General features: G+C 68.8%; 1 protein-coding gene and 1 long non-coding RNA gene across 3 annotated transcripts in view; one reads left to right on the forward strand and one right to left on the reverse strand.

The window, feature by feature from the left end:
* The first annotated feature begins 8889 nt into the window (after nucleotides 1-8889).
* SEMA3F (semaphorin 3F) overlaps nucleotides 8890-19276 on the forward strand; it is a 31332-nt gene continuing 20945 nt past the window's right edge. Inside the window, exons 1-2 of one of the 2 annotated variants that reach the window (XM_079794865.1) lie at nucleotides 8890-9545; nucleotides 13314-13469. In XM_079794865.1, the coding sequence (XP_079650991.1) occupies nucleotides 13358-13469 (112 nt within the window). In that variant the 5' untranslated portion in view covers nucleotides 8890-9545; nucleotides 13314-13357. The remainder of the gene's footprint in view (nucleotides 9546-13313; nucleotides 13470-19276) is intronic. The other variant, XM_079794866.1, reaches the window with a different exon arrangement.
* On the reverse strand, nucleotides 12069-13338 carry LOC307113321. Its single transcript, XR_013814831.1, has 3 exons — nucleotides 13288-13338; nucleotides 13081-13201; nucleotides 12069-12850 (listed from the first exon to the last, which is right to left on the reverse strand). It is a non-coding gene; the product is annotated as an uncharacterized lncRNA (long non-coding RNA).

The following is a 19276-nucleotide window of genomic DNA, read 5'->3' on the forward strand; positions in this document are numbered from 1 at the left end:
GCTCACCAGCTGCCGGGCCAGTGGCTCTTCCTCTGGCCGGGGCCTCCCCAGGGACTGTCCCAGGGCCCACAGGTGCCTCTTTGCCCCTGTGTGAGCCCCTCTGCCCCTCACCTCCCCCCACTGCCCGCCCCATCTCTAGCCGCTTCACTCCAGCTCAAGGACACACCGGACAGGTCCTGCCCCCAGGCTCCAGCCCAGGTCGGCCTGCTCCCCGCAGCTGGGAGAGCTCTAATTGGCTCTTTAAGGCCCAGCGGCAGCATCGCCTCCCCCTCCCCCTCCCCGACATGGCCTTCCCCAGCCTCCCTCCTAGCCCTTTGGGTACCCACACACCTGCCAGGATCCTGCCCGCTGTCCTGGGAGCTGGCCTGGCAGTCCATCACCTCCCCGGCCCGCAGCACTGGTTCGTAACGTTTGGAGGCACCGTGGGCTGCGGGGTCGGGGCGGGGGGGAATGGGGGGCTGCTTGAGGAGGGGGGGAGGTGTGTCCTCGGAGTCCTAGGCAGCTGCTGCTAGCGCTGCGTTCCCACGACAACCCCCAGGAGGGCCCACTGGGCCAGTGAGGCCGCCTGTGGGGGTAGAGGCCTTGGTGGGGCCGGTGTGTGTGCTGACGCGCAGGTCCCGGACGCCGGGCGAGCAGAGGCCGTGGCGGGACAGTGGGGCAAGGCCGCCCCCTCCGGAGCGGACCCTTCTGCTGGACGAGAGGCGAAGGCCCGCCGCTCTCTCCTGGGCCCAGCCTGTGCAGAGCGACCGGGACAAGCCCTGGGCCCGTGATGGCGCCTGGGTCTCTCAGCCACCCGGACGGAGGGGTCGTGGCCACGGTGAGTGCGCCCTCCGTGGCTCCTCCCCTCTGCTCTCGGGCCTGTATGTCCCACCACTTCGTAGGGACAACGTGGTTGACATTTCAGGCCAAACTGGGCTGGACGATCAGCGTGGGGGGTGGGACTTGGTGGCTCCTCACCCAGTGGCCATCCGGCCCGTGCCACCTGCCCTCCCGAGCCCGCTGTGCCCGTTGGCCCAGGGGAGACTCCACGGACCCCCGGAGTTCACGGGCAAGAACCTGCACAGGGGGCCAGGACGTCGCAAAACGAATGATGAAGGAAGGAAGGATGGCCTTTGACTGGGACACAGGCCGAGTGAGAGCTCCCCCAGATCAGAGGACAGACGGAGGCTGGCTGGGAATCGGGGGCTCTTGGGGAGACAGCGTTGGAGCCAGGCCAGGAAGACCAGGAGACTGGCCTGGGCAAGGTTCGGGGCAGCACGGTGGGCGGGTGATGAGGCTGCGGCCTCGCAGAGATCCTGAGGGACCCACGGAGCACGCGGCCAGGCCAGCCCTGCGGGCCCCTCCCGGGGAACAGGGCCCAGCCAGACCCCGCCCCCTCCCCGCCCCGCGCGCCCAGGAATCACATCCGGGTCAGGCTGGGCTGCAGATGCCCTTGGCTGGGAGGCAGGATTGCTGTGGGGCAGCTGCAGGAGGGCAGGGGTGGCAGGGTGAGGCCGGGGACAGCCTGACCTCGGGAGGGAGCTGAGGCGCAGTCTGTGGGTCATGTCCCTCCCCGGGGACTCGGACTTAGGCTGGGGCAGGAGGCAGTGGGGCAACGGTGTGGCTGTGACATGTGGAGGCGGCTCAGGCAGGCTGTGCACACAGTAGGTGCTCAGGCAGGCTGTGCACACAGTAGGTGCTCAGGCAGGCTGTGCACACAGTAGGTGCTCAGGCAGGCTGTGCACACAGTCAGTGCTCAGGCAGGCTGGGCACACAGGAGGGCATCCTTCCGGGTGGCAGGAGGAAGGTCCCCCGCGTTATTGGGGGGTGCTGGAGCAGACGGGCCGAGGGTGGGGTGTAGATTTCTGATCGCTCCTTCAGAGGCCTGGCCTCCTCCCTTATCCCTCCATCTAGGCCGGCCCCTCCTTCCCGGAGCAGATAGGAGCTCTGCAGAAACTTGTCCTCCGATTAAACCTTAAATCACTGTCTCAGGAGAGGGGGCAGGGAGGCCAGCCAGCCAGGCCGTGCGTGGAGGGTGTCCAGGGGCCAGCGAGGAGCCTCTCTCCACCCCCACATCTCAGGTCTCCCAGGGAAGATGAGGGGCCCTGCTGAGTTTGAGGATACTCAGCGGCACCCCCAGTGCTCCGGCTGAGCCCCTGTCCTCTCTCTCTCTCTCTCTCTCAGGCCCATAGCTCCCCTATGGCCCCTTAGGAGCCAGGGGAACCCTATAAGATCTTAGACCAGACTCTGTCACACCTCACCACCCCCGGGCCTTTTCTCAACCGGAAGCTGCACCCCAACACTCCAGGGGGCCTGGAATCCCCAGACACGGTTGCCCAGACCCCTGCTCTTCAAGGTCTTGATATTCCCTTCTGCTAAATGGGCTCACAACGATGTTCTAGCCACGGAGAGCCGGAGGCCCGATCCTTCCCAGGACTCCACAGACAGCACAGGTCAGAGGTCAGGGATGGCCACGGGATTCTCTCTGTTACGTTTGGAGATGAAACCCTGACAGGACGGGAAGGCACCTGTCCCGGGGTAGGGAGCCGGGCTCGGCTTCGCTGCCTGCCGACCGCAGCACAGGGGGCAGCAGGAGCCTGGGGGCTGAAGTGCTTAGCTGGCCCCAGGTCTGCCGGGCAGGCCCGGCTCCACGCCCCCTGGCATTAGCCCCGCTACCCGCCCTCCCCCAAGGCTCTGACACCAGGGCTGTGTGTGGGGGGGATTCTCTGCAAGGCGCCCTCCCCCTTGGCCAGTCCCAGTGCCGCCCGGGAGCCCTGCAGCCCAGACCCCAGACCGGCTACAGTGCTGGTCAGGATCCCGCTTCCCCGCCCCGGGGGGATGGAGACCAAGATGGGACGCCCTGGCCTCAGGTCTCTGGTCTGAGGGTGCAGACAGCGACCTCCTATTCCAGCCCTTCCCTGGGGAGGACACGGAACCAGGCTTAGCAAAGAGGCCAGGGGGCGGGGTGCCTTCCGGGGAGCTGCCTCCGCCTGGGCCCACCTCCCGGCCTGGAGTGAGGGACCGGGGAGGCCACTCACGCTGTCACGAGGGGACATTCCCCAGCCATTTGGAACTAAGTAAGTCCAGACCCCACTCGCAGGCCTGGCTGCAGGACCTTCCGTGGGCCCCTCCCCCGCTGGGGCCACACAGACGCCTGGAGGGGGTGTGTGCAGCAGATGTGGGGCTGGAGGCAGCCAGAGCCCCACAGATCGGAGCCGTCACTGTCAGCGTGGTGCGGGGCGGCACAGGCCTCCGCTCAGGCACACCTCTGCCCCCGGGGCTCCCCTGCCCCTGGGGGCTCACAGCGGGACTTCGCTGCCTCTTCACTCCAGGCCAAGTCCACCTGGAGGTCCTGCTGCTGCAGCCGGAGACGCTCTCTGGTCGGCCCAGCTCTTGGGTGAGGCGGTAACGGCCAATGGGCCCCAGCCCTGCTCCATCCTCCGCTTGGTGAGGTGAGCAGAGGCCCCCGGACGAAGCGGCTCCCAGACCCCGATCAGAGGACAGAGGCGCCCGGGCTGCGCCCCCGCCCATTCGGTCAGCGGGAGCCCAGAGGTGGAGTGCACGCGTGGGGGAGGAAGGGAGAGGAGGACGTAGCCAAGAGCAGGCTACGAGTCAGAGAGGCAGGCAGGGAGCCGGGGGACCGGACGGCCACGGTGAGGGCTTGGCTGTGACCCCCACGAAGTAGGAGCCATTGAGCTTTGGGCAGAAGACGTGGCCTGGCTCCCCCTTAGCAGGTCGCTCTGACCCCGTGGACTAGATTGCAGACTCTGCAGTAGGGGGGGGGGGAGGGGGCCGGGGGGGAGGGGAGTGTCTCTAAGGAGGCTCCTGCTCTGTCAGGTGGGAGGCGGGGTCGCCTGAGGAGGTGGTGGCTGCATGGACGTAGGCTGCAGGCTGCAGGCCGGAAAGGGGTCGCCTGATATTTCCCATATTTTGAAGGTAAAGTGGCAATTATTTGCTGATGGTTTGGCTGCAGTGGTGAAGAGCGAGTCCAGGCTGGTTCAGGTCTTCCACGCAGACTGTCTCCTCGGCCGCGCTCCACTGGGCCCTCGTGGCTGGGGCTGCCCACCCGTCACCCACCCAGGGCCCCGGCCCTCGAAGACAGGGACCGGAATCCCCATCCCCACCCGGTGAGGAGGCCTCCCTGGAACCAGATGAGGACTGAGCTCTGGACCGACCCAAGGCCTGGGCTCCCAGCAGGGCCGGGCAGGCCTGGGTGAGTGCGGGACGGCCGTCTGGCCTCTGTCTAAACAGGATGCGCCGAGGCGGCCCACGGTCACGGGTCACTTGGCAGCCAGCCGAGCTTGGGCCCACCCGACCCCCACCTCCCTCAGCCCCCCAGCCCGAGCACACACACATGATGAGGGTGTGAGTGGGTAACACACTGCCCTGTGTCCCCCTCTCTTGCTCACTCCGATGTCCTGTGAGGAGCCGTTGCTGATCGGATGGGTGCATGGGGGGCCCCGCGGGGGGGGGGGGGTGTGGAGGGGCCGGCCGGACAGGGTCTCTGAGTGCCTGGAGGGTGCCAGCCCCACAGGACACCCTGACTCCGCCCGGAGGATGCGGTTTCTGGGCGGACTGTCTTGCCGGAGGCCCGAAGGATCTAGAAGGAAGTAGGAAAGGCGTTCCAGGCACGGAATGGCGTGTGCAAAGACCAGAGATGAGCGTGCAGAGCCCCTGGAAGAGGCTCGGGTGCCCGCGGGCTGCAGTGAGGAAGGGAGGATGAGGAGGCCTTCAGAGGGGCGGCCAGACCCTGGTGCAGAAAGGGACTGTGTCTGTGGGTGCAGGAGGTGGCCACGGGCTCTGGACCGTGTCTGTGGGTGCAGGAGGTGGCCACGGGCTCTGGGCAGTGTCTGTGGGTGCAGGAGGTGGCCACGGGCTCTGGACCGTGTCTGTGGGTGCAGGAGGTGGCCACGGGCTCTGGGCCGTGTCTGTGGGTGCAGGAGGTGGCCACGGGCTCTGGGCAGTGTCTGTGGGTACAGGAGGTGGCCACGGGCTCTGGGCCGTGTCTGTGGGTGCAGGAGGTGGCCACGGGCTCTGGGCCGTGTCTGTGGGTGCAGGAGGTGGCCACGGGCTCTGGGCAGTGCCTGTGGGTGCAGGAGGTGGACACGGGCTCTGGACCGTGTCTGTGGGTGCAGGAGGTGGCCACGGGCTCTAGGCCGTGTCTGTGGGTGCAGGAGGTGGCCACGGGCTCTGGGCCGTGTCTGTGGGTGCAGGAGGTGGCCACGGGCTCTGGGCCGTGTCTGTGGGTGCAGGAGGTGGCCACGGGCTCTGGGCCGTGTCTGTGGGTGCAGGAGGTGGCCCGGGCTCTGGGCTGGAGGGATCGCGGGCTCCCCCGGCCGCGGAGCTGGAAGAGCATCCCAGCAGAGGGGACGCAGCAGAAAGGCCCGCAGGCAGCTCTGGGAGCCAGCCAGGAGGTGGGTCGCTCCAGCTTCGATCGGCTCGGAGCCAGCCCCTGGGGCAGGCCGGGCAGGAAAAGGCTGAGCTGGGCCGAACCCATCCTCGCTCTGGGCCCCGGTGACTCCTCAGCGCCCGCCCCTCCCGGCGCTGCCTGAGCAGCCTCCGCACCCCCTCCCCGGCCCCCTTTCCAGCACGCCCCCTCTCTGGGATCCAGTTCCGGCAGTGGGGGCTGGGCCAGCGAGCAGGCAGCGCCTGGGGCAGGGGAGATGAGAAAACCAGAAAGCGGGGAAACCTGAGCCAGCGACGCTGGGGCTGGGGCTGGGGCTGGGGCTGGGGCTGGGGCTGGGCGGGCCAGGGCTTGCCCAGCGGGCTAGGCCAGGGAAACAGGTTCCCCAGAGACTGGGCCAGAGGAGGGGGAGCTGGTTTAGTCACCACCTTCATCCAGGGGGCATGAGGGCCTCTGAAGCGCAGGCCCCCCAAGTCCAGCCTTCCCCAGGCCGAGGCCGGAAGGGCAGTGTGTCTCAAGGTCACCAGTATCGTGGCTGCCCCTCCCCACCTGAGGAGGAGGCCACGGGGTAGACAGAGGGAGGTGGTCAGGCCGCAGGAGGCCGGGGCTGCACTCCAGGCCCCACAGCTGAGCCTGGAAGAGCCGGAAGGAAAGACAGGCTGAGCACTGCCAGCAGCAAGGACTGCCCTCCTGCTGCCGACCGCTGTCACCCAGGGGGCTGAGACAGGGTCCAGTTCCTCCCCATTGGCCACTCCCGCTGTCCAGCATGCGGCACCTCAGAAGTTCCTGGAGGTGTGAGCCAGGAGCCCAGGGCCACACAGTCAGGGAGTCACCCAGGTGCCTGCCTTGTGGCACCCAGAGCCCATCTGGGAAGGGAGCTGCGGCAGGAGGACCCCGGAGGCTGGCTCAGTGGGCGAACCAGACCTGGCCTAGCCACCTGCCCCCCACCCCCAGCACCCTGCTTGTCCAGGCTGGTGCCAGGTGGCTGCAGGGGAGCTGGAGAGCCAGGCCTGGGCCCTGTGTCCAGCAGAGGGGGGCGGAGGCCTGGTCCGGGGCCGCTCTGCGGGCGTCCTGGGCGGCTCTCTGGGGGAGCTAGCACGCCGAGTGGCCTTTGCGGGGGGGGGGACAGAGGATGCGGGGTGCAGGGAGAGCATGGGGTGGGGCAGCGGTCCCGGGGCTGGGTCTCGGGGCGAGGAGTTGGCTCCTGGCCACTTGGCTGGGGTCCCTTTCACACCGGGCGCTGCAGAGACTCGCTCTCTTGTTCGTTCAGTAAAGACGACTGACCCCCACCAGTGCCCTGGGCTCCAGCACTCACCGCCGGCCGAGCCCCCGGCCCCCAAGCCCCCGGCCCCCGAGCCCCCGGCCCCTGGCAGGCCTTTGGCTCCACTGGGCCTCGGGCCTGGCCCTGCCCCCCCCGGAGCCTTCCCGGGGGCCCCCCCGAAATGCAGCGCTCTCCGCACCGCCGCTGGCCTTCTCCCAGGCCCCCTCCTCGGTGCCATGGGGACACCTCACGCTGACTAACCACACACCTGGCACGCAGGCCCCAGCCTGGCATTGGGCTGGCTCCCAGGCCTCTGAGACGGAAGGACAATTGTGGAGGCTCTACAACGGCCTCCCAATAGCACATCCTTTATGCGCACAGGTAAGGTCTGGGACAACATACAGTGACACAGCACGCTTAGCCCAGCCGCACACTGGGCGAGGGCGCAGTGCGGACTCCGCCGCGGTCATGCGTTCTTACTTACCGTCTATTGATTATGCGGCTCTCAGCTTGTTTGGAGGAGGCTCGGCCTTCCACTTGTGTAGCCAGGCTCCGCTCTGGCTCTCTCCCCTCTCCTGTCCCTGCCCCCGCCCACGGCCTCTTCCGCCTGTGAATGGAGCTCCATGGACAAACCAGCTGAGCCCTCTCCTTCCCAGCCCAGCACCCTGGGGTCACCGGCAAGCCCCAGCGGCTCTGCTTTAGGGGCCAGGATGATGGTCACGCTTGGGGTGGTGACAGAGGTGGCCGGACCATGAGGGAGGTCGGGCTGGGGGTGGTGACAGGGATGGTGGCGTCGGAAACCATGGCGATGGCAACAAGCTGCACTGGTGATGGAGGCTCCGTGGGGGTACCCTTAGGGGTGACCCTGGGACAGAGGAGTGGGGATGAGGAGAGATGGCTGTTGCAGTGTTTTATGTTTTTAAAAATATATTTTTTATTGATTTCAGAGACAAAGGGAGAGGGAGAGAGAGAGAGAAACATCAATGAGAGAGAATCCTGCACGCCTCCCAAGGGGATTAAGCCTGCAACCCAGGCATGTGCCCTTCACCGGAATCGAACCTGGGCCCCTTCAGACCACAGGCCAACGCTCTAGCTACTGAGCCACACCGGCCAGGGCTGGGTGGTGTTTTAAAGGAGACATGACAGAGAGGAGAGGGGCAGGCACTGTCACTGCAGCCACGTGACTCCGGCCTGGGGTTCCGGCCTCCAATGGCCGGCCTCTGCCTGGATGGAGCCTGTGGGCCAGGATCCCCAACATCCCCCCCACCCCACCTTTGCAGTCAGCCAGCCACTGGGTCAGAGGGAGGGAGGCCTTCCTTAGAGGGTCTGAAGCAGGGGAGGAGAGAGGAGCTGAGAGAGTGGATAGAGAAAGGAGGAGTTGGGAGGAAGAGGAAGGACCGGAGGAAGAAAAAATAGGGGGAGGGGAAGGAGAAGGAGGGGGGAAAGATGGAGGGGAAAGGAGGGAAAGGAGAAAGAGAAGGGGAGGCAGAGGAGGGGGAGAGAGGAGAGGAGAGAGGAAGGAGGAGGAAGGGGAGGCAGAGGAGAGGAGGGAGGGAGGCTGGAGGGCCCATGCCCCTGGGGACCGTAGCAAAGTGCCTGGGGTGGGGCTGAGACCCGTCCAGGCTGGTGAGGCCATGACCTTGGGGGGTGGGTTGGTGGAGGGTCCCTTCCCACTCCTTGCAGGGCCCTGGGGTCATCACGAGGCCGTTTGAAAGCAAATGTCCGTTAGGAGAGGAGGCAGCCTGGCTGGCCTCTGGGACAGGGACCTACACAGGGCGGGTCCCTGGGGCCGCTGGCTGGAGTGGGCTGGCGGTTGGCAGCCCTCGAGCGGCTGGACAGAGCTGCGAGCTGGACAGCGGGCCGGCGGGGGCTGGAGGGTGTGGGCAGCAGCTGCGGTGCCAGCCGTCCCAGGGGCTGCACCGCCACCTGCTGAGCGTCCGGGGCAGCCCCGGGCCCTGCGCTGCGGGATTCGCGCGCGGCCGGCCGGCGGGGAGTGGGAAGGAGCGACACGGCCAGGGGTGCGCAGGTGAGCCGGCTCCTGGCTGCCAGGCGCGCCCGCCCTTCCCGCCTGGGAGTTGAGCGCCCGGGTAAACACCAGGCGCAGAGCGCGGCGGATCCACCGAGAGACAAAGCCGGGGCGGGGCGGGGGCGCCGCCCGCGAAGCCGGGGCGAGGGCGCGGGGTGCAGATGAGCCTTCCCCGGCGCGGGGGGCCCCTCAGCCGGGGAGACCCCAGCCTGAGCCGCGGACAGGTGGAGCGGGGGCGGGGTGGCGGCCGGGCGGGTCCCGCCCCGGGGGTGGGGCCGGGCGGGGCGGGGCCGCGCTATGCAAATGTCGCCCACGGGCGGCCAATTGCCGGCGCTCCCCGCGCGGCTCGGAGCACCCTGTCCCGCCGGCGGCCGCGAGACCAGAGCGAGCGAGCGAGCGGTCGGCCGCGTCCGGCGAGCCCTGAGCGCAGCCAAAGGCCGGGGCGGGCGGCGAGGAGCGGCGCAGCCCCAGCGCGGCCGCCGGGCCCCAGCCCAGCAACCGGGCGGGCACCGCGCCATCGGGCCGAGCGGAGCGGAGCGCAGCGCCCGGAGCTTAGCGCGCCGTCGCCCGCGCCCCGCGCCCTGCGCCGGGGAATGCGCCCTCGGCGCGCCGGCCAGGGGGCGCCCGCAGCCCACCCGGGGGGAGGCGGCCCCGCGCGCCCCTGAGCCTTCCCATGGCCCGGGCTGGGGCCCGGGGCCTCGGCTGCTGACGCGCTCGAAGCCCTCGGAACCCGCTAAGCCGGGGCGCGGCACCGACACCGACACCGACACCGGTTCAGGCGCAGCGGCGAGAGGGCGCGGGCCGGGCCATGGCCCGGGGGAGGCGCTAGCGCGGGCCGCCCGCCCGGGAGCCCAGGCCCCGCCGCCGCGGAGGAGGTGAGTGCGGCGGGAACGGCGGGAGCGGCGGCGGCCGGCCACCTCGCGGTCCTCCGGGAGCCGCGGCGCCGCAACTCTGCGGAAGTGTCCGCGGCTCGGGCGTCGGGGGTCGGGGGGCTCCCCGCGGACTCGGGGCGACGCGACGAGAGCGGGCGCTGTACCTGTCGGTCTGCCCGGACCCTTTGCCTCGGGGCGACCGGGGGTTGGAGGATGTGGCCTGCGGAGTCCCCGGTGTGCAGACAACTTTTCCCATCAGGTTCTGGGGGGGCGCTCCCTCACCCCCGCCCGCCACTCCCACGTTCCTGGAGCGGGAATCCGGCCGCCGCTGCTCCGGCTCAGCCTCCCACCAGCGCCTCGGGCAGCGCTGTGCCCGGTGGGTGCGCCCCTGCCTCAGTGGCCCAACCTGACCACCCTCTGCTCAAAGGAAGCTCCCCTGGCTGCCCCCAAACGGAGGGTCTCCGGGTCCAGGGCAGGGGGACCGCCTCCCAGCACTGGGCCAACCCGAACCCTCTGCTGCCAGCGTGGGTTTGCTGCTCCAGCAGCGAGTCTCGCGCCATCGGGGACCCAGCTGTTTGTGGGGTGTAGGTGAGCTGGCAGACCTGCAGGCAGCCCGCCTGTGGGCCGCTGGGCCCCAGTGGCGAAGTGGGCAGGGACCCCAGGACCGCGAGGGGCCCTCCTAGAGCAGGTGGGACCTGGAGGTGTCAGGGGGGCCCAGGAGGGAGGCAAGGGGGTTGGGGCCTGGCCGGATAGGTAACTTCTCATTCCTGAGGTGCTGTCGCCAGCCCGCCAGCACCTGGGGGAGGGGGCAGACCTCGGGCACTGCTGTGTGTGCCCTGGAGGTGGGCCCGGTTGGGGTTCCTGTCCTGAATTCACCCAGCTCGGCTCCCAGAAGCCTCTGTACAGTTACAGCCCCGGGACCTGCACCCAGGGGTGGGGGCTCATCCCAGCCCCGGGGGCTAGAGGGAGCCGAGCCTGTTCCCAGGTCCCCACGGGAGTGTCGGGGGGCCAGGGCACCGGGCACGGCTGCCCCTCGGTACAGTTCGGGGAGCCAGATCCGGAAGTGTGGCTGTGGGGAGAGCGGCCCCCCTGCTCTGCTGGGCATACCTTGAGGGGGAGGATGGAGCCGAGCCCAGGTGACCTTGACTGGGAAACCCCACCACCATGGAAAGGGGGGGCAGTCGCAGCTATGCTGGGGTGGCTCCGCTTCCTGGTCCGAGGGGTGTTGGGGGAGGGGGAAGCCTAGGAGCTGGCTGGCCTGCGCAGGGGGCATACCCAGGGGCCGGGCGGGGGTGGGTGCTGTTAATAATTTCTTCCCGTGTTCCCCCACGGCCCCTGCGCCTGCCCCCCTGCCAGCCAGCAGTTCCCAGCTCTGAGGAGCCAAGCTCCCTTCCCTGAGGCAGGCTGCCCACCCCCGCCCCACCCCCACGCTCAGCCTGGGAGGTCTGGGGCAGGCCGGACAATTCTACCACCTAGCCCCCCCGCCCGACCCCAGGTACCTCCGGACCCCCTCGATCTCCCGCCCCTTCCCTGCACCCCTCGCCAGCCCCAGCTCCTCGGTTCTTTGTTTGAGCGTCTCTCTCTGTCCCTCCCTCTCTCCTCCCTCTCTCCTCCTCCTCCCTCCCGCCTGCCTTCCTCCCTTGCTCCCTCCCACCAGCCTTCTTTCCTTCCTTCCTTCTCTGCTCTCCTCCTGGTGGGCTCCCAGGTGGCGGTGCGGCTCCTCCTCTGTCCACCCACCTGGGCCGGCCGCCGGGGAGCCTCGGGGCTGGGCTGATGGGATGCATCCAGCGCTGGCGAGGGGAAGTGGCTACAGAAATGCCCTCCCCATCCTCCCTCTGTCCTCCTTCCTTTCTGCTCCTCTCCTCTCTTCTCCTCCACCCCCCAGGCTGCCAAAGAGGGGCCTGGACTTGGGCCTGAGGCCCCCAAAGACGTGAACATCCCACATTCACCCCTTTCAAGGGCCAGAGCATTGTGGGAGGGCCTCGCAGGAGCCCAGGAGGGCAAAGCCCCCCACCTTCTTGGACACCTTGGGGGACTCCAACACTGTCCTTGGTGACCCTGACCTTGTCACCACGGACATGGGTGCAGGAGAAATGAGGCCCCGGAGAGGAGGGAGGGGAGAGAACCCGAACCCCCCGCCCCCCTCCCGCCCATACATGGGATCAAAGCTCCCCGAGGGACTCCTCCCAGGCCAGGACCCTGTCTCCCAGCGTCTCTGAGCCCCACCCCACTGGCAGGTCAAGTTCTTGAGCAAACACATGCCTGTGCGAACATGTGTGGGCATGCACGTGAGCATGTGTGTGCGTGTGCGTGTGCGTGTGTGTCCACAATGGTTAGTGGGGCCTCCCGAGTGTACCCCAAGGGGGGTGTGGCTGCACAGCCCTTTTCCACCTGCCCCCCATCAGCCTGCCGTTCAGCCAGCACCAGCCTGGTGCCACCCCCCCACCCCCCACCCCACCCCACACCCCCGCAGGCAGGGAAGGGGTGGTTCTGACTCTCCCCTCCCCCAGCCTCCCCGGAGGGAGCGTCTGTGATGGGGATTCGGAGGGAACAGAGGTGCCAGCACCCAGGAGAGGCCTTCCACAGAGGGCGCCCCCTGGGGAGTGGCCGGGAGGCCCCAGCTGCGCTTCCTGTCTGAGGGACACGCGCGGTTGGCCCTGGCAGGAGAGGCCAGGGCTTGGGGGAGGCGGGTCAGGGAGGACCAGGGTCTGCCCAGTGGGGCCTGGCAGTCAGGTGGCAGCTGGGCCTCACCCAGCAGGTGTCAGGGACTCACCGGCCCCAGGCCCTCCCCCCGCCCCAGGGCCCAGCAGGCACCTGGGCCCGGCCTCCCCCGGGAGGAGGGGGTAGCCAGAGCAGGTCAGGGGGTGGGGCTCGCAATGTCGGTCCTGGTGCCCCCCCCTCCGCCGCCAGTGCATCTGGGGGGGGGGGGCGGGGAGCTGGCGCTGGCTTCTGCCGGGAGGGAGCAGTATGTTCTGACAACTGGTGCTGGGCTGCGTTTACCCAACAGCCAGGCTGCCTGGGGAGACAACACTGGGAAGGCGGGAGTTCTGCGGAGCCTGCGGGCCCACCCGCTCCCGCCGTCAGCGCCCCTCTGCACCCTCCCGAGCAGAGCGGGAGCTCCTTCCTGCGGGAAGTCCTTCCGGAGGTCCGACCCGGGTCCCTCCTGCTGTGGTTTCTGTAAAAGTGGACTCCGCTCTTCTCTGCCTCCTTTCCTGGTGCTGCGCGCTTCCCCTTGAGGCTGCGAACGCGTGCCTCCCGCATTCTCCGCTCCTCCGTGCCCCGCGCCCCGATAATCAGGTCCCGGTTCCCTGTATGGGGGAGAGGTTTTGCTGGAGCAGGCAGGGTGGGCACACCGCTTTCCCCAGCCTTGGGGTGGGGGCTCGGTTGGGGGTGGGTATGAGGGAGAGCCTGCTGAGAATGCAGAGGCAGACCTGCCTGAGCCGGGCCCTGGGGGTGCAGCCAGGCTGGGCCGGAGGCCGGGAGAGTGAGAGTGAGTGTCCAGTCCCCCCGCCCCCAGCCCTGCTGACCCGGGCGGCACCTGGCTGCTCGGCCTTCAGGGCCATCGGTTACGCAGACGAAACGGCCGAGAACGGGCATGAGGTGTGCGAACTGGCGCTCAGGCCCCAGGCCGAGGGTGTGCGTGAGGAGACACCGGCACCCTGTTTGTTCAGACGGGGAAACTGAGGCCCTTGGCGGCATTCCAGGCGGGGACTGTGGGTGGGGCAGGACCCCCTCTCGGCCTCACATTCCCATCGTGGTTCTGCCCTCCAGGTGTCCAGACCGCTGAGCTGCTTCCTGGGCCCCGGCCTCCCACGATGCCTGTGGCTGGTCTCCTCCTCTGGGCTTCCCTCGTGACCGGGGCCTGGCCAGCCGCCCCCGTCCAGGACCTCCCGCCGGCCACGCCCCGGGTCCGGCTCTCCTTCAAAGGTAAGAGGCCGCCGCGGTGCCCGGCAGCCCCCTCTGTGCACAGCGCTCGGCCGCCCGCCCGCCGCACGGGAGCGGGAGAGGGGAGCGGTCACGGCAAACGAGGACCACACAGGTGGCCCTGGGGGGTGAGGTGGGGACAGGGGTGGCGGCTGCCGGGAAGGCTGGAGGCGGGGCCACTCAGACATTTTGGAGGAGGGTCCTGAGCCTGGGTCCCTTCTAGAGGCAGGAGGTGAGTCTCGGCCTCGGGCCTGCAGGGTCTCCTCTGAGTGCGGCCGCCCTTCCAGCTCGTGTCTGCTGAGGCCCCGGCGCCCGCTCCGTCTGGCCTGCCCTGGGCAGCCCGGGGCGGTCAGAAGTCAGCAGGCACCCACTCCAGGAAGCGGAGGCGCAGGACCTGCTCTGCAGGGGTGTGGGCGCTTGAGGAGCCTCCCTGTGGGCGTAGGTGGGAGGCTTCCCAGGAACTGGGGCGGGTGCTGTGGGCTGTGACCGGGGAGGGGGGGGGAGGCCACCTGGTGAGCTCTGGGGGAGCGTGTGCTGTGGCAGGCCCGAGCTCCTGCGTCCCCAGGGAGCACTCGGGAGCGCCTGGGAGGGTCCAGGGACGGGCTGGGGGCTGCGGAGGGAGAGGGTCCCGCAGCTCCGTCACCTGAGGCCCCGGGCAGGCGAACACGCGTGGCGCAGGGCAGCGGCCGAGGCCCGCTCCTGGCCCGTCCTTGGAGGGCTGTGCCATCGGAAGTCTGTGCCCCTGGGTGAGGGCCAGGGGCCACGCTGGGGCCTGCGGGACCTGGGTCGCTCCCCAGTTCTCAGCCGTGGCCCCCTCTGGCCCGAGGTCACCCGGTCCAGCCCTGGGTGGGGCGGGCTCGGCCTGGCTGGCCTGATTTCCGGGCACACATGTCGGGGTGAAAGGCTGGGCGAGCTCTTTCCTTCCTCAGGCCTGGCTGCAGCCCAGCGCGCCTCACCTCGCCTCGCCTCGCCTCACCGCGTGCCGTGTTCCCCCGCCGCGCCCCTCCCGGCCCCGGCCTGCGGGATGGGCCAGTGGGGGGATGGGTCAGTGGGGAACGGGTTTCTGAGGATGAGCCTGAGGAACGGGCGGCAGAACGGGCCAGCTCGGTTTGCAGACGCAGCCCCTCTCCTAGGCCGAGAGATGAGCTATTTATTCTGCTGACACCCGCCCCCCCCCCCCCCGCCCTCTGGTGGAATTCCTCAGAGCAGATCAATAAATCTTGAAGGAGCCTGATTCCCCCTCGGTCCCCCTTCCCAGCAGCCCAGGGTGCAGGCAGGGGGTAGGTCACCCCCTTCCCCCACAGGAGGAGGGTGGGTGGCTTGGTCTCCACACCCCAGGGACCCTGGAGCCCAGACACGCACTCGGGGTTACTTTTGCCATCGCCCTGGAGCCCTCGGTCGGCTCCCCTTAGACCTTCTTGGCCTGCCAGGGGCAAAGGGGCCAAGGCTTTGTTCCTGTTTCCCAGAGAGAGAAACCGAGGCTCGGGCAAGGGCAAGGCCAAGGTCAGCCAGGAGGCAGAGCGAGGCCAGAAATAGAAGCCTGGTGCCCTGGCCTTGTCGACGCCTGACGCCCACATCAGTCAGGTCGATTCGCTCTCAATTAGCTCTGAAGCCAACACCCGCGGTGACTAAAAGCCCAGCTCCTGGCAGGCAGCCTACCGAGCGCCGCCGGCCCCGGCCGCCGGGGTGGGGCTGCGGGAAGCCGGGCCACCCAGGCCTGGGCCTCGGGGCCTTTGCACACGCAGGTGTCCCCGCCCTGAGTGGCCTTTCCTGGTCCCCACTGGGTCTCAGTCCTGGTTTTGTGGTTGACGTCACCTAGTTTACCTACTGTGCGCCAGGCCCTGTGCTGGGCACTGGGGACTCTGCAGTGAACAGGAGGGCGTACCTACAGTCCAACCGGCTGAAAGACAGTGGGCACCCTGTCGCCTGGGAGCCCAGCTCTGACTGTGCGCCGGGCCCGGGATGGTCCCAGCCAGGTCATGAGCAGGCAGGGGCCCTCGCTGAGGAGTGAGTCCTCGCCAAGTGTGTGTGGCGTGAGAGCCGAGGCCAGCTCCTGCAGCCCTGGGTCCCACAGCCCGGCTGTGGCCTGGGGAAGGGGGGGGCTCCTCCTAGGCACGGAGAGGGTTGCTCCCCGAAGCACTGGTGGCCACTCTGGCTCCATGCCTCAGTTTCTCCATCTGTGCCTCGGACGGATATAGCAGCTGGCGTCCCAGGCCTCGGACCCGGTCCTGCTGCAGTGGGGCGGCGCTGGCATACGGGCATTCCTGCCCAGGGCAGATAAAGGAACAAAGGCAGGAACTGGGCCAGACTTGGGCTTGCTGCCTGCCCGTCCGCCTGGGCACCCCCCGCCAAGCCTCAAGCAAAGAGGGGGGGAGGGAGAAGGGACCAGGGTCCACGGCCCAGCCCTGAGCTTCCATCAGCAGCACAGCCAAGGTCAGGCAGAAGTGAGGGGCCCAGTGGGGGGACCCCAGGAGCAGGCAGGGTGTTCTCTGAGCTCACGGTGCCGGGGACTAGAGAGCCGGGACCGCAGCCCCTCTGTCCTCCACCCTCCTCGCCAGGCCTGGGTCACCGCGGAGTCTGGGAGGACAGCTCCCCGCCCCGCACCTGAGGGCACCACCTTGGCTGCGCGGGGAGGTGCCGCCTGCCAGGCCTTTGTGCCGCTCGGGGAATGCTCACTGCGTGCCAGGAGGCCGCCCCGCAGGGCTCCGCTGCGCCTGGGCTGGCTCTGGCTGGGCCTTGGGGCCCAGAAGTGTTCAGTGGGGGAAAGAGGTCGTGTGATAACGTGAGGGGGCTGGGCTACTGGGGAAACCGAGGCAGGGGTAGGGAGATGGGGCAGAAGGCCATCTCGCCAAAGGAGGTCGGGAAAGACGCCCACAATCGGAGTGACGTAGGAGCCCCTGATGACGACCAAGAGGCGGCCTCCAAGGCCTGAGGCACCCCCTGGTTTCCGGGGGGCCCGGAGGCTTCCCGGGTCCCTCAGGAGCAGGACCGAGGGGCGCCTGTCCCGGGACGGAGCCAGGGCGGCTGGAGGACGCGGGCACAGCCCTGTCCCGTGAGCTGGGGACAAGGCTCCAGGGCCCTGCAGCGCCGCGTCTTCCCAGCCTCCCTCCCCAGGAGAGGCCTGGGGTCGCCCTGGGCTGCATTCGCGCCCCCAGGACACTCTATCCCTTCAGAAAAGGAAAACCAGGATCCCCGAGGGGCAAGGGCTCCCGGGTCCAGCGAGGCCCTGCTGGCCCGCCCCGCCCGCCCCGGGGCCACCACTGACGTCATGTGCATGTGGCATCCGAAAGCCAGAGTCTGCACTTTCCTTGTTAGGAGACGCTGAGATCGGAGGTTAGGAGGGGTCACCGTGGGTGGGGGTTGTGCAAGCCTTGCTGGCGCCTTGCCCCAGTCCCAGGCCTGATGCACAGGCGTGCAGTGAGGTTGGGGAGTTAGCGGACCCACCCTTACCCCCCCCCCGGGGCTCCCGGGCCAGCCAAGCAGGCGTGGAGCTCCAGGTTGCAGGGGAGGCGGTGAGGAGCCGGGAGCTTCGGAGCTTCGGAGCTTCGAGGCCAGGAGCGGCTCGGGGAGCTGGCAGGGTCAGGTGGCCGAGAGCGGAAAGCAGGATGGGCGTGTGTTCCTGGATGAGCCAGAGAGAGGGAGGAAGGAAGACCCAGCTCGTGAACTTGAGCCCAGATCCCTGCATTTGGGATCAGCTTTCCTGGAAATGGGAGCTGCCTCCCTCCTGAGGGGGGACTTGGAAATGGCCACTTGGGGAGCTGGGAGGTCCTGGGGGCTGGCTCCCGCCCCTCATTGGGCCCCTCGCTGCCCTCGGAGGGAGCAGGGACAGGTCCTGCCCGAGCCCCGCCTGTCAGCCAGGCCAGGGGCTGGGCCTTCAGCCGCGCTCCCGCCGGGTCCAGCCAAGCTTCGGACGGGCCTGCCATCGGCGGGGACCCAGCGGCGCAGGCCTGGTCTCCGGTTCCCTGGTACAACGCCCGCCCCTCCCTCCTTGGCTCCAGCTCCCCTTGGCACCGCGCGGGAGCTGGTGCATGCTCAGGGAGTAAATCATGTTCCTTGGCAGCCCCCGCTGCTTCGTAATCGTAAAGAATTTAAAGAGAAACCGCCAAGATAAAAATCTCATCCCGCTCATAAAAGCATCTTTCACCCTGTGGCTTGGAGGCAGCCGCCGGAGAGGGCTCCTGGCTGTCTGCACCTGTCTGCGCATCCCGCCCCGTGACCCCTCCGGAGGTGGGGTGGGCCGTGCCCCCTGGCTCCTGGGAGACCCCCAGCTCCCGCCTGCCCCCCCCCAGGGCAGGGAGCGGGCACTGAAAGTTGGTAGGAAGCAGAGGTGCAGGTGGTGGCCCGGAAGCCTCGGGCTGTCCTGCTCGCATCCTGGCCGTGGGTGGGCCTCAAGCATCTGAGTCCCTCTGTGTCCCTGCCTCCTAATGGGGGTGCACACGGGGTGCACACGGTGCCGACCTCGTTGCGCTGTTGGGAGGATTAACCGTGAGTCCAGCTGCGGCCCCAGTAAAGGAAGTCTCAGTAGCAAGGAGCTCCGCCCTGGGAGGCGGACAGGTGAGGGCCGGGCCGGGGTGCCCCGGAGCCCCGCACGGCCCCATCCCTCCCTCCGGTTTCTGACCTTTGGAGAGGACTGCAGGCAGGACCCTGAGCCCTGTGGGTGGAGTGGGGTCGGGAGGAGAATGGCTGTCATGCGCATCCTGGCAGACTTCCTGGAGGAGGCTACCTCTCAAATAGGGGGAGGGCGATGGGGGAGAGGGAAGAGCAGGAGCAGAGGCGGGTGTGCACCGTTGCACCTGGGAAGGGGTCTGCTGGCGGGGCCTGCGCTTGGTGCCGGGGTAGTCTGTATTGTCCTTGTGACTTTTAAGCTCTTTTTAATCCCGGAGGTGGCATCGCCGTGGGGAAATCCAGTGTTAGACGTGCGTGGGGGAGGGGAAGCCTGGGAGGGCGACCAGCCTGGCTGGGCCCACGATCAGCTGCAGGGACCCCTCCTGGGGCGCTGTCCCGGCTCCCGCAGCTTGTGCCGGGGACACCGCCCTGGCTGCTCGCCGGGCGTCCGCGCGGCTGGGCGGGAGCGCTGGCCTGATCTGGCCTGGCCTGGCGCTGGCCTGGGAATCTGAGCCCCGCCTCGAGGGGCCCCTTGGCGCTCTGGAGAAGCAGAGGAGATTCCTGCTGCATTTTTCTTAGAAACAGCAAGAGGGCCTTTGCCAGAGGCCTGGATGCCAGAAGGCTCCGGTCTGAGTCCCGAGTCCCCAGCCCAGCTCACGCGGGCGCCTGAGCCTGCTGGGTCTGCAGCCCCCGGGGCAGCTGAGCAGCCCCAGGGAGAGGGCTCCAGCCCTGACCCCTGGCCCTGACCCCGCAGAGACTGAGCCTGGGTGCTGGCTGCGGAGGACCCAGGAGGCCCGCGTGTGCGGGAGGGCGGCCTCGGCTGTGCACCGGGCCACCCGCAGGCACGGGCTGTCTGCTCCCTCTCCGCAGGCGGGGACCGCCCCAGCGCAGCGGCCCCTCTGGGGACCAGGAAGCCCTCTGAGCGGGAGGCCTCAGCTCCAGACCCCCCTCCCCCAGTCTTCTTCCTTCCTCTCCCCCCCCTCCGCCCCTCTCACCGGCACCCTGACCCGTCCTTGGCTTCCTACCCGGACATGCTCTTTCCTCTGAGGTCTCCCCACTCAGCCAAGAGCTTCAGTTCTTCCCGCTGCGGCTCGTGCTGATGCCCCCCGTCCCTCCCAGGCGGAGTGCGTCCCCGCTGCGCAGCCTGCGTGGGGCTCCGTGGGCCGTGCACCGCCATCGGCGGGACAGCCGCTGCGTGGGGGGCC

This window comes from Cnephaeus nilssonii (assembly GCF_951640355.1).
Source record: "Cnephaeus nilssonii genome assembly, chromosome: 17".
NCBI classification, from domain to species: domain Eukaryota; kingdom Metazoa; phylum Chordata; class Mammalia; order Chiroptera; family Vespertilionidae; genus Cnephaeus; species Cnephaeus nilssonii.